This window comes from Lipotes vexillifer, unplaced genomic scaffold (assembly GCF_000442215.2).
Source record: "Lipotes vexillifer unplaced genomic scaffold, Lipotes_vexillifer_v1.1 scaffold948, whole genome shotgun sequence".
NCBI classification, from domain to species: Eukaryota; Metazoa; Chordata; class Mammalia; order Artiodactyla; family Lipotidae; genus Lipotes; species Lipotes vexillifer.
Window position 1 is genome coordinate 3176545 of NW_006793764.1, and position 13501 is coordinate 3190045.

The following is a 13501-nucleotide window of genomic DNA, read 5'->3' on the forward strand; positions in this document are numbered from 1 at the left end:
GCGACACTGCTCTGGTTCTTAAACTTGGAAAAAAAATCTATTATGATCATTTTATGTATACGAACACTTTCAACACATAAGAATTCTTCCGAGGGAAGGGTAGACTATTAGGTAAAATCCTTTTACAAAGGCGAGTCAGTTTTTTAAGCTCTAAATATATCTTATAAATTACCCAAAACAGATTATGTTTTTATTAGGCTATTTCTTTAGAAGTTTGGGATTCTACGTTCTACCAGGTGATGCCTAATACAGCTCATGAGTCAAGATGAGTCGGCCACAGAGTGTAACCCTTGCCACGCGCTACGGACCGCCCCCGCTTCTTTCTTTCTGGAGGCGGGATACTTCCAAGGTAACCTTGGGCTCCTGCTCGCTCCTACTCTGGTGCCGGGAAAGCACTCCACCCCCCACCCCCCCACGCCCCAACTTCCAGGCGGAGGGGCCGCAGCACAATGTCAGCGCCCGGAAGCCCCACGCGAACGGTGACTTCGCTCTGCGTTGTCCTTCCCCGAAGCCCTGAGCCTTAGACTTTTCCCACCAAGTCATCCACAGCTCCTCTTCCTGCCATCCTCCCTCCCCGGGGGAAAAAGTTTAAAGCCAGGCTCCCTTCGTATTAAAGGATGCCAGAGTCGCTCTTTGGGCTGGACCTGAAGGGGCCGAGGGTCCACAGCGCTTCGGCGGCGCTCCTGTCCCGCCCCAGCTTGGCGGGTGGGGACAGTCTCAGACCGTCGGCTGCCTGTACCTCCGCGCCCAGACCGCCGTTCCCTCCTAGCCCGAGGGACCAATTTTAAATATTGGGGCAGGGCACCTTTCCTGGAGACCGGCGAGCGAGCGTGGGTTCGGCCGGACCCCAAAGGGTAGCGGCGCTGCGCGGCGTGAGCGAAGGGCGCGCGTGGGTGTGCCCGGGTGGGAGTGGGGCGCGCCCGGGCGGCCGGAGGCGGACCCGCCGGCTGGCAGGTGGGTGCGGCCGGCGGGAGTCGGGGCGGCGGCGGCAGCAGCAGCAGCAAGTGGTTGGGTCGTGCGCATTTCCTTCCCTCCCCCGGGCCTCGGAGCCCGCCCCCTTCCCCGGTGCGCGGCGCCCGCGGCTGCGCTCCGCGTCTTCTTACCGCCGCCACCGGCCGCTCCTTCCCCGCCCGCCCATGTCCCTGCCCGTGGTGCTCCCGGGCTCCTGCTGCCCGGTGGCTGGGCTCTCGGGCGGGCCACAGGCCGGGGGCCCGGGCACCGCGGCCGCCGCCGCCCAGGAGCCGCCGCTGCCCCCGCTACGGCCGCGCTGGCCCCGGGCCGCGCTGCAGCCCCCGGCGCGGCCTCGCTGCGCGGCCACCGCCGCCGCCGCCGGGGTGCTGGCCCCGCCGCCCGCGCTCTCCTCCCGCCGGGCCGCCGCCGCGGCCCCGGGCTCGGCGCTGCTGCCCGCTCGCCCGCTGTTGTCGCTCGGTCTGCTGCAGCTGATCCTGGGCTGCTGCATGGTGGCACTCAGCTTCGGGGCGCTGTCGCTGAGCAGCTCCCCGCAGGTGAAGAACTCGTGCCCGTTCTGGGCCGGCTCCTCGGTGAGTGGCGCGCGTGCCCCGCTCGCTTCGGCAGGGCCCACCCGGGGAGCAGGGGGCTCAGGCCGTTCGCCTCCACTGCCCCGTGATTGATCGCCCCAGGGCTGCCCTTCGGGAGCACAGCCCCTCAGGCCAGTTGAAGTTTTTGGAGGCGTTGAGGCTGGGGAAAAATAAAGGTGTAAGAGAGAGAGAATTCTGGGGCGAATTGGGTTGCACCTGGACAGTGTCTATTCCTTGTAGGCTAAAGGGTTTTGTTGTTCCTGTCAAACTAATAGAATAAACCCGATTTCCGGCTATTTGGGAGATTGGAAGGATGGGGGTGGGTGACAAAAAAGCGGGAAGAAAATGAGTAAACTTCTTTCAGCTATTGAGTATTTACTTCGCTGACAACGTCCGCACGGGGAGGGCAAGGATCTTCATCTGTTTTGTTCACTGATGTATCAACAGTGCCTGGCACATAGTAGGAGTATTTGTGGGATGGATGAAGTGACAGGTTGGCCCACGTCACTTGTTTTTATTCCGCACTAAGGCACAAGTAAATGTGAAGTGTCTGGAGTAGGGTAGCTCCACTGTACCTGTGGACGAGTTCAGGAGGTAATAACAGGGTGTGTGAACGCACCCACGTACTTGGTCATTAAAGGAGGGCCCTAAGCCCGCACTAGGTTCCTGGAGCCACGCAGACTGATGGGCAGAATTTAATTCTCCAGAACCCGAACCCATCGTGGTTCGGATAAGCTTGCCGAAGTCCCAACTAGCCGGAGATGTCTCCCCGCTCCGGTACAGGCCCTACCGGCCCTGCCTCCTGCGACAGGGAAGGCTGTTCTGAGGCAAAAGGCTGCTGCCCTCGAGCGTTTATGGAAACTGGTGGCTGCTCGTCCCTGCCTCCTAACGATTTCACAGCTTCCAAGGCATCCTGTGTCTTGAGGTTTGCTGAGGATTGAGAGACCTGGAAATAGGTTTTCGTGGAATGATTGTGGAAGATGAATTCATTTAAAGTAAACGGCCTTTCTCTAAACTAAATCTAAAAGCCTGGCAATGCCTATAGTTTTTACTAAGATCTGTAATGAATGTATATTTTGAATGGCTGAAAATTGTCCTTGCAGGTCCACACAAACCCAGATTCAAGACCAAATTTTAAGAATATAGGGAGAACTAATTGAACCCAAAGTAATTGTTTGAATAAGAACTGTAAGAACATTAGGTACCTAGAACCTGGCCTGACATTTTATACTTAAACTGATGCCAGTTTGTTCTTCTTTTTGAAATATTTTGATGCTGGATGATCTTACTGTGGTGGGTGGAATTCACAATCTGTGCATCGTGTAAAAGGAATCCCACCCTCCTGGCCCTACCCTTGGGCTCTCTCACTGGGCTCTGGGAGTCCTTTAAAACTTCAGAAAGAGGAGTATTCCCAGCAGGGTAGGGATTAGATCCGTTATGCTCCTTAGTCCACTTGTCAGACTAAATTCAGCCAAATGGTGGCTGCATTTTATTTCTCTAAATACCACGGGCCAGAAGTGACTCTTGCATACATTTTTAGGGATTTGCTCTTTGTAAAATCATAATCTCTTGTCTTCTCAAAGATAGCTAGTTTAGGATTATTGAAAACTATTTTTTTCCCTCCTAAAATTAAACCCCTAAATCAGTGTACTATTGTGAATTATTTCAGAGGTAAATACACTTTAGATGTCAGTCAAGCCATAGTTAGATTTGATGAACTATTAAAAAAGAAAAAAAAAGAGGAATCAGCTAGAAGATAAAGACTGCTAGCTTGGGCCTGCTGGCTGGGCACATCCTTGTCTCTGGGACCCAGCAAACCAGAGCAGGGAAAGAATGAGTGATTTGGAGCTCCAGAGCAGGGAAAGAATGAGTGATTTGGAACTAAGTCTCTTCCACAGGGTCCATTTCCCACACTGTGCCCCCAACTCTATACGCAAACTTGCAACTGTTTGTTATTCTTATTTGTTGTGGCCTGTTTCTGAGGTTGTCCTCAGAATTTGCAAAGTGACAACAGAACCAACAGATAGTAGATGTCCAGAACAACTGAATAGGATTTGAGAATGGCATTAAGCCCCATGACTCTCCTGGTGTTGCAGGAAAAAAGTCTCAGCAGTAGCATACCTTTTGAATTTATGTGTGTGAGAGAGATGTTTTTTTTTAAACTCTGCTTTATGGAAAATTTTAAATTTATTCAAACACTGTACAATGAACCTTCATATATTCCTCACCCAGCTCTAACAGTTGTTTTACCTCCTGTACCTCTTTCTGGCTCTGCTGCCGGCTCTATGTGTTCTTTTTTTTTGGCTGCACCGGGCAGCTTGTGGGATCTTAGTTTCCCGGGCTCTCGGCAGTGAAAGCGCAGAGTCCTAACCACTGCACCACCAGGGAATTCCTTCTATGTGTTCTGATAACTCCAGAAGGATGGGTGTTCTAAGCAGGGTAGAAATTAGCTTCAGCGTGCCCTCTAGTCCATTTGTCAGATTCACTTCCCACGTTATTTTGAAACAAATCTCAGACATCACATCATTACACCTGTAAATATTTCAACACATGTATGTTTTTAAAAAGAAAATATAAGTGGACTAGAGAGACAGCAGAGAAGTGACCAGGAAGTCTTAAGAACCCCACTCTACCTTTTAAATTTTATTTTGAAAATTTTAAATCTCAACAAATATAGAAAGAACACCCATTGACCCGTCACCCAGCTTCAGTAGTTATCAACATTTACATGGTCACTGTATACTCATGCCCACTCCCCCTTGGTAACACCCACTGGATTATTTTAAGGCAAATCTCCAGTATTGTAGTTTCAGCATTAAATATTTCAGAATGTATTTCTAAAAGAAAGGGGCTTAATAGTTAAAAGGAAGGGGCTTGATAGCACGTTGTAACTAATTTAAAGTCAGCTAAACTAAAGTTTTATGAGAAAAGCTTAAAAATTATGACTTGAGGACTGCAGAATTTTTTTTTAATGACAGCTTTATTGAGATATAATTCACATTCCATTTAAATCTACTTATATCACCCATTTAAAGTGTGCAGTTCAATGATTTTTATTAAATTCACAGTTCTGCAACCATCTCCAAAATCAATTTTAGAAAATTTTCATCACCCCCCAAAAGAAACCCTGTACCCATTAACAGTCATACCCCATTTCTTCCTTACTCCATTATCCCTAAGCAACTGCTGATCAATTTACTTTCTGTCTCTATGGATTTGTTATTCTGGCCATTTCATATAAATGGGATCATACAACAAATGGTCCTTTGTGACTGGCTTCTTTCACTTGGCGTAACATTTTCAAGGCACATCCGTGTTGTGACATGTATCACTACGTCATTCCTGTTTATGGACAAATGAGATCCCATTGTGTTGCTATACCATGTTTTATTTATCGCTCAGAAGTTTGACTGGCATATGAAAGTAGGTAGTTGAGTGGCAGTGCCAGCTTAAGTCTAAGGTTACTTCAAACCCACGTAGGAACACAGTAGAAGGATATCCTCATATTTCAAGCTTTGAATGACCATTATATGCCTGAGTCTGCTGTATCAACGAAGTCAGCAAATCTTTTGGCTGCAGTAAAAATTTTGCTCATAAGGGACAAATATATTCATTTGAAAGGACTATTTTGTTAAACACACTACAGTTCAAGAATATTTTTCCATATATACCACTGTAAGTGTTATTCTCACCTTGAGCCCGAGATTTGGAGTCTTCCTTCACTTGTCTGAACCTTGAAGGTGTATTTTATCTATTGTAATATATGTTTGAGAATTAACAAGTCCTATAAAGACTCTTTTCCCATACTTTACATACTTACTTTCAACAACTTGAAGGGAGTGTTTTTAATGTGCTCATTGTTTTTGAGCACTCTGTGATCATTTATTTTCTTGCTGGTGTCCTTGGTTAATGACTCAATCTACTATTATTCCCAAAGTTCATGAAACTAAGCGAGTAGACACTTTAAAAACATGCTGAAGCTTGACCCAGGTGAGGGCAGAGGGAGGATCTCCATGTTCGTGTTCAGGCCACGCTATCCTGGCTCCTGATTTGGAGGCATAGTTAGCTAATATTAGTTAGATTCCGCTGGGACTATGGGAGACCAGCCTACCACACTGTTTTAGATTAATGAAAGAGTAGAGAGAGTTGCATTGGTTTGTGTCTCCCTCAAAAAACAGAATTCCTGACTCTGATGACATATATGATCCTTGGGAGATATTTCAGGCAAGTGGTAGAGAATTAGTTATTGTTTTTTGTTCTTCTCTGGGGGCCCTAATAGCCTTTATCATCTACATACATTCATGTCTCCCTGTTGAAGTCACTGACCTGAACTCATGGTCCCCCCTCCCTTGAGTCTGTGATTCTTTGTCAAGATTCCAGTTCCTTATAAAGAGACAGACATTGGTGAACCTTAAGGTAAACCTATTAAAAAAAATTTACAATGACAGAATGTAAAAAAAGAGAATGAATGGTCCAGAGTGGAAACTAACACAAAAATTCTAGTCTCTACCAGTTAAACAACAGTAAGTACATTTTTTTCTATCATAATCATCATAATCATCAAATACTACTTTAATATTGAAGGAGTATTTTTAAGTATAACTTTTGAGATGAATTTAAATTTCTTTTTACACAACAGCAGAGTCACATGATAAGTTCTTTTTTTTATTGGAGTATAATTGCTTTACAATATTGTGTTAGTTTATACTGTACAGCAAAGTGAATCAGCTATACGTATACATACATCCCCTCCTTTTTGGACTTCCTTCCCATTTAGGTCCCCACAGAGCACTGAGTAGAGCTCCCTGTTACATACAGTAGGTTCTCATTAGTTATCTATTTTATACATAGTATCAATAGTGTATATATGTCAATCCCAGTCTCCCAATTCCTCCCACCCCACCCCCTTTCCCCCTTGGTATCCATATGTTTGTTCTTCTCTACGTCTGTGTCTCTATCTCTGCTTTGTAAATAAGATCGTCTATACCAATTTCTTCAGATTCCACATATATGCGTTAATATATGATATTTGTTTTTCTCTTTCTGACTTACTTCACTCTGTATGACAGTCTCTAGGTCCATCCATGATGATAAGTTCTTGAGCAAGTCTTTGAGCCTCTCAACCTCAGTTACTCATCTGTAAAATGCGTGGGATGATTCTTGCCTCAGGATTGATTTTGAGAGAGAGTAATTAGAGAACATTTAGGAAAATGCTTCGTTGCTGAGTCCTAGCCCCAGGCCTGGCACATACTAGTACTTCTATCAGTGTTTTTTAAACATCAAGGCAATATTTAATTAAGATAAGGTGGGGGGCTTCCCTGGTGTCGCAGTGGTTGAGAGTCCGCCTGCCGATGCAGGGGACACGGGTTCGTGCCCCGGTCCGGGAAGATCCCACATGCCGCGGAGCGGCTGGGCCCGTGAGCCATGGCCGCTGAGCCTGCGCGTCTGAAGCCTGTGCTCTGCAATGAAAGAGGCCACAGCAGTGAGAGGCCCGCATACCGCAAAAAAAAAAAAAAGAAAAAAGATAAGGTGAACGGGCTAGTTTTTTTTGTTTGTTTGTTTGTTTTTTGGTGGGACATTGTGGTAACCAACAAGTATACATGAGAAATACCCAGTTGTCCACTTTGTCGGATCTTTTACTGAGTTACCCTGGGCAGATAAAGAATGATACATGCACACATACATTTAAAAAATATATCCAGTGTAAAAGCTATAGGGCAAGATAGGTTATTAAGAAGTGTGAATATTGTAAATATGGGACACCTATAACATGGCTCTTTTTAACTCTATGTTTAGATATGGCAACTTTTGACAAACAATTCAGAACATTTTCGCCCTAAGGTATGTTAATGGATTAACACAGAAAAATAAGGTAGTAGAATTATATGCTTTTGACTTTAATGATTTGATTTTTAAGCTGGAAAGTTAAGGCACATTCACCACATGTGGTGGGTAACAGTGATTCTTGCCTGGAGTATCTTAGAATCCTTCTTTGCAATATCAGAAAAAAAGAAAGGCCTCTGCTTTTCCCCATAAGCTACAAAGAATGGGTCACAAGTGAGTGAAACCAAAATTGTAATAAATCTCATTATAGTGATATAGAGATAATTTGGTGTTAGAAAATAGGTTCTCGCCTGTTTATTCCGAGCAAGTTGCATCTTGCACTGGGTGGAAAGAATGCTGATGGAGTTGCTTTTTGCTGTTGATGTACTCTTTTAAGAAGCACGGGAGTGAAAAATACGTTTAGGCTTACGTAGTCATCTTTGAGCAAGTTCATCTCCTGTTTTTGACCTTCATCATTCATTTATTCATCATCCATTCAATTGTTTGTTGACTCTTGCCATAACTAATTGAGTGCCTCTAGCAGCCTTTAGTGATACTTGAGTGAATATTCAGAGATCCAAGCCCTCATGGGATTGCAAGTGAGTGTAGAACACAATTGAACAAGGAATAGCATTATGGGGTAATGGAAGGCCAGTGTTAAGGGATCTTGGGTCCCTTCTGATGGAGCTCCAGCTGCTGCTGCCATTGATGGAAGCGGACGCATTGAATACTCTGCCTCTTCCTCTTTCACTTCCCCATCCTCTCTCCCCAGTCATGAATTGCACACCCCTCCCCGAAATGTGAACCTCCATTCCCTTCACTCTTGAGCTCTTAAAGGATTCATCCCCAGCTGCAGCACTTTTATTCCACATTCCAGAGGCTTCCTACTTCCTCTGCTTCCCCTTCTCTATCTCACCACTCACGGGGTTCCCCAAGTGTGTTGGGCTTACTTAATCTTGAAGAATGGGAGGGCAGGGCTCAGGACTGGGGTGGATGTAACTACAACTCCCACCTACAACTAGAATGTAGTTTCTTGAAGCATCCTATAAAGAAGGGTGGTTTACAAAAATCCTGTTGAAATTTAACATTTGTGTGTGCGGAGTCTACAAAACAATTCAAATGGAAATGGTATCTTTAAGTATTTTGTCTTCCAACCCATGAATGTGGTATATGTCTTGATTTATTTGGGTCTTTAATATTGTTCAGTAAGCTTTATATTTCTTCCTACTGAGGTCTTAAGTTTCTTTGTCACATATATTTTGAGATTGTTGATATTTCTTTTTTTAAAAAATTTATCTTATTTTTAATTTATTTATTTTTGGCTGTGTTGGATCTTCGTTGCTGCGTGCAGGCTTTCTCTAGTTGCAGCGAGCGGAGGCTACTCTTCTTTGCGGTGCGTGGGCTTCGCATTGCGGTGCCTTCTCTTGTTGTGGAGCATGGGCTGTAGGTGCATGGGCTTCAGTAGTTGTGGCACGCGGGCTCAGTAGTTGTGGCTCACGGGCTCTAGAGTGCAGGCTCAGTAGTTGTGGCGCAGGGGCTTAGCTGCTCCGCAGCATGTGGGATCTTCCCAGACCAGGGCTCGAACCCTTGTCTCCTGCTTTGGCAGGCGGATTCTTAACCACTGTGCCATCAGGGAAGTCCCAACAATTATGTTTTAAATTTAGTTTGCTCATATATGCAAAGTCCTCTCTAAAGAGAAAGGGAAGGAGGGAGGGAGGGAAGGAGGGAGAAATGAAGGAAGGGAGGAAGGGAGGGAAGGAGGGAGGGAGGGAAGAAGAAAACTATCTAGTTTAGGGGACTTCTCTGGCGGTCCAGTGGTTAAGACTTCTCCTTCCAATGCCGGGGGTGCGGGTTCGATCCCTGGTCGGGAGCTAAGATCCCACATGCCTCGGGGCCAAAAAACCAAAACATAAAGCAGAAGCAATATGGTAACAAATTCAATAAAGACTTTAAAAATGTTCCACATCGAAAAAATCTTTAAAGAAAAAAAGTCTCTGTGCTCCCAATGCAGAGGGCCCTGCTTTGATCCCTGCTCAGGGAACTAGATCCCGCATGCCACAACTAAAGATTCCGCATGCCACAACTAAAGATAATGCATTCCAGAACTAAAGATTCCGCATGCTGCAACTAAAGATCCCACATGTGACAACGAAGGTCCTGCATGCCGCAACTAAGACCCAGCGCAGCCAAAGATAAATAAATTTAAAAAATAAAAAAACAATAAAATAAAATTCTTGAGTTTAAAAAGAAAGAAAGCAAGCTTAGTTCTTTTGTCCTAGAGACCCTTCATTGGAAATGATAATTGTATCTGTCATGATCTATTAAAAACATTTTATTTATTTATGTACTTATTATACACATGCCCCTTTCAACTTAGCAGCGCTACTCCTGGGACTTTATTCAGCAGAAATAAAAAGCACTTGTTTGTAAGGATATATGGCCATGATGTTTACTGCAACATTGTTTGGGGGCAAAAAACTGGAAATAGAGTGAATACCCATGAATATGGAAATGATTGAATACATTAGGTAGTGGTTGTACAAAGGAATATTATGTAACCATTAAATGGAAATGAATGAGAGCTAGTCCAGTAAACATGAAGTGATTTCCAGTGAAGTGTTTGCTGAGAGAGAAAAAGAAGAGGAGGAAGAGTATCTTTTATGATTTTTTTTTTTTTTTTTGTAAATATCATACCCCTGTGCATGTGTGTGTATAATTCAAAGCCAAGTAAGGAGCCTGGACCCCAAGATCTCATGGATTCCAAGTTCCAGTTTGTATGTAGACGTCACCCATACCCTCTAGACAAGCCTCACCAAGTGTGTTTCCAGGAAGAAATCGTTTAGAGGAAGGAAATATCCCTCAACTGCTCGCCACCAGGGAAGCCCCATATATGTTTTTTGGTCCTTGATGTAAATGGGTAGACTTGTCCTCTACTGGTTTGTTGTGAAATGATTACCCTCAGTCAGTAAATGGAGAATAGAGAGTATTGCAGGTAGGCCTGTGAGCTTTGGGTTTCAAGTAGCACTGTAATCCTTACTGATTTGTAGTTAAATAAATAGTTATTGTGAAGTGGTGCATTTGAGTGATTTTGGTGAAAAGTGCACTTGAAAGAAAATCCTCATAACTGCTTTCAGCAGATGCACTTTATTACGTACACAAAGGTCATCAGAGCGACCCTGGGCTGAATAATTACTTTGCTTATCCTTTCCTAACTGCCTAGTGAGCTGTGTTATTCAAAAGGCTGATGTTGTCTTCCAGATTACGTTTTGGCAAAATGCTGGTTCTTCTTTACTGAGGATTTTAGGTTATTGTTTATTGACGTGTCATTTTGCAACATGAGATATTTCTCACTGTAGTCCCTCCGCCTTTGAGGAATAAAAGTTCAGGAACATTTACTAATTGCCAATCATGTGTCAAGCACTTTGCTAGGAGCTGGGGATTCAGAGAGACAGGACAGGCATTCACAGTCAGTGGGCAAGACAAAAATGCAATGAGTTTTTTGGGGGGAGAAAATTATATGTAGAGGGCTTACAGGAGTGTGGGGTGTTAAGATTAATATGGCTTATCAGAGGTGATGTCTGTGTGTTGGGGCCTTGCAGAATGCATAGGAGTTCTCAGGCAGCTAGGAGGGGAGTTGGGAAGAGAGGACTCTGTGACAAAGAGAAGCACAAAGTCCTGGAATGTCTAGAGCCTGGCCAGTCTGAGGAAGGACAAGTATGCCTGGAAGGAGGGTGAGTCAGGAGTATATGGAAACCAGGCTTGAGAAGTAGGCAGGGGAAGATCCTGGAAGGCCTTGTTTACCATTTTGAGGAATTGACTTGTCCCGTGAAGGATGGGTACCCACCAAATGAAGGGAGGGTTGCAGCCAGACATTCTTTTTATGCGGCTGACTCTGATGACAGATTAGGTGCTACTGGGGGCAGGAAACCCGGATAGGAAATACTGATTCCTTAACTCAGAGGATAGGCTAGTTTCTGTTTGTATGTTCTTAACTGACCTTAAGAAAAAACATACGCAGTCAGTGAAAAAGTTTCCGGAACTTGGACAAGAAAGATAGTCTAAAACCATATACCAGGGCTCATATAATCAACAGGAATATTAAATGTTTGAGTTAGAAGCCTTTGAAATTGCAGTATTTTTAAAAAATATATACTTCAGAGACTGGGGATTAGTTTATTGGAATGGGTCCCTTTTCTAGATTTATGATCCTGTTTATCCTTGTAGGTGATACTCTCTGGAATCATAGGATTAACAACTTGGAAACGGCCTATGATACTCCTGGTATGTACTGATCTTATAAATTTTTACCCTTTGTAAAATGTGCTGTTTATGAAGTCTGTTGAAATAAATTGTTGAGAAAGTGCTAAAGCTTCCTTGTTCATTAAAAAAAGAAGTTAACAATGGACAATATTAGAAGCCAGATGTTCTCATGACAGTAAAGTAAGACAGTAATTATGCTGCTTTTCTGATTCACTTTAAGCTTCTTATATACCCAATTCTATACATGTGTTTCAAGTTCCAGGATTAGATCTATTGTAAAGATATAACAAAAGCAAAGCAAAACAAAACTAAATGGCTGGGACTTCCCTGGTGGCACAGTGGTTAAGAATCCACCTGCCAGTGCAGTGGACACGGGTTTGAACCCTGGTCCGGGAATATCCCACATACCGTGGAGCAACGAAGCCCATGTGCCACTACTGAGTCTACTCTCTAGAGCCCACAAGCCACAACTACTGAGCCCACGTGCCATAACTACTGAGCCCATGTGCTGCAACTACTGAAGCCCGCATGCCTAGAGCCCGTGCTCTGAAACAAGAGAAGCCACCACAATGAGAAGCCTGTGCACTGCAACGAAGAGCAGCCCCTGCTCACTGCAACTAGAGAAAGCCCACACACAGCAATGAAGACCCAACGCAGCCAAAAATAAATAAATTTTAAAAAATAAATAAATTAAAAAAAAAAAAGAATCCGCCTTCCAATGCAGGGGACGTGGGTTCGACCCCTGGTCAGGGAACTAATATCCCACATGCCACGGAGAAACAGCCCATGCGCCGCAACTACTGAGCCTGTACACTCTGGAGCTCGTGTGCCACAACTAGAGAGAAGCCTGTGCGGCGCAACAAAGAGCCCGCGTGCTGCAAGTAATAACCCAAAGCAGCCAAATTATTTAATTAATTTAAAAAATAGTCTTAAAAAAAACCGCACTAAACGGCTTACTCTGGGCATTTTGAACATACACAAAAGTGAAGGGAATGATATAATGAACTCCCTGTATCAATCATCCAGCTTCAACAATTATCAATCCTTAGCCAATCTTGTTCAGTTAGACGCTTACCCATTCCCCACCCCTTCCACATTCTTTTTTCCTCCACATTCTTTTAAAGCAAATCTCAGCTTAAATCATAAATACATTATTTTTTATTGTTACAGTACTTTGTTTGGGCAATCTCAGAATTTCCTTCCTTAGATTTCCTATATTCTCTCTTTATCACACCTATATTATATGTTCATCGTAATAGACACATATATTGTTGACTTTATCCTTTTTTTAGTTATTCAGGTAAAATTCACATAGTATAAAATTAACCATTTTAAAGTGTACAATTCGATGGCATTTAGTAAATGCCCATCCTTTATTTATGTCCTTTTGATTCAGGGAATACTATAAAAAAATAGACAAATGCCAATGGAGAGGCCAACTTACAAGGATGAGATAGAGGATCTAGGAAATTCAGTTTGAAGTATGCTTAAAAATTTTTATTTTTCTGTAGAGCATCTCTTGTCTTTCTCCCATCCATTTTGAAATAGGGTTAAATAATTTTCTGAATTCATTCCATTTATATACATAACGCAGCCAGGCTGTCCTTCAGACCACTGTTTGCTAAGTGATGGGTAACAAATATAAAACTAGTTAAATTCTTAAATACAAGGAGATGAAGCACATTTCAGGATACAGTGAGAATAATGGAGCCCAATACTGTGTTGACGATCTTGAAAAACTGAACTGAAGAGTTTTCAGACCCACAAGACGATGCAGGCAACATTTTACAGGTCCATCAATTACTGCATTTGGTGAAACTTTGTTAATGTTTCCAGAAGGAGTAAATGATTGATACAGCATTTTAATATATTAGACATCA

At 43.7% G+C, this 13501-nt stretch overlaps 1 protein-coding gene across 2 annotated transcripts in view; it reads left to right on the forward strand.

Moving 5' to 3' along the window:
- The first annotated feature begins 1136 nt into the window (after positions 1–1136).
- ENTREP1 (endosomal transmembrane epsin interactor 1) overlaps positions 1137–13501 on the forward strand; it is a 60406-nt gene continuing 48041 nt past the window's right edge. Inside the window, exons 1-2 of one of the 2 annotated variants that reach the window (XM_007466775.1) lie at positions 1137–1541; positions 11586–11642. In XM_007466775.1, the coding sequence (XP_007466837.1) occupies positions 1137–1541; positions 11586–11642 (462 nt within the window). The remainder of the gene's footprint in view (positions 1542–11585; positions 11643–13501) is intronic. The other variant, XM_007466776.1, reaches the window with a different exon arrangement.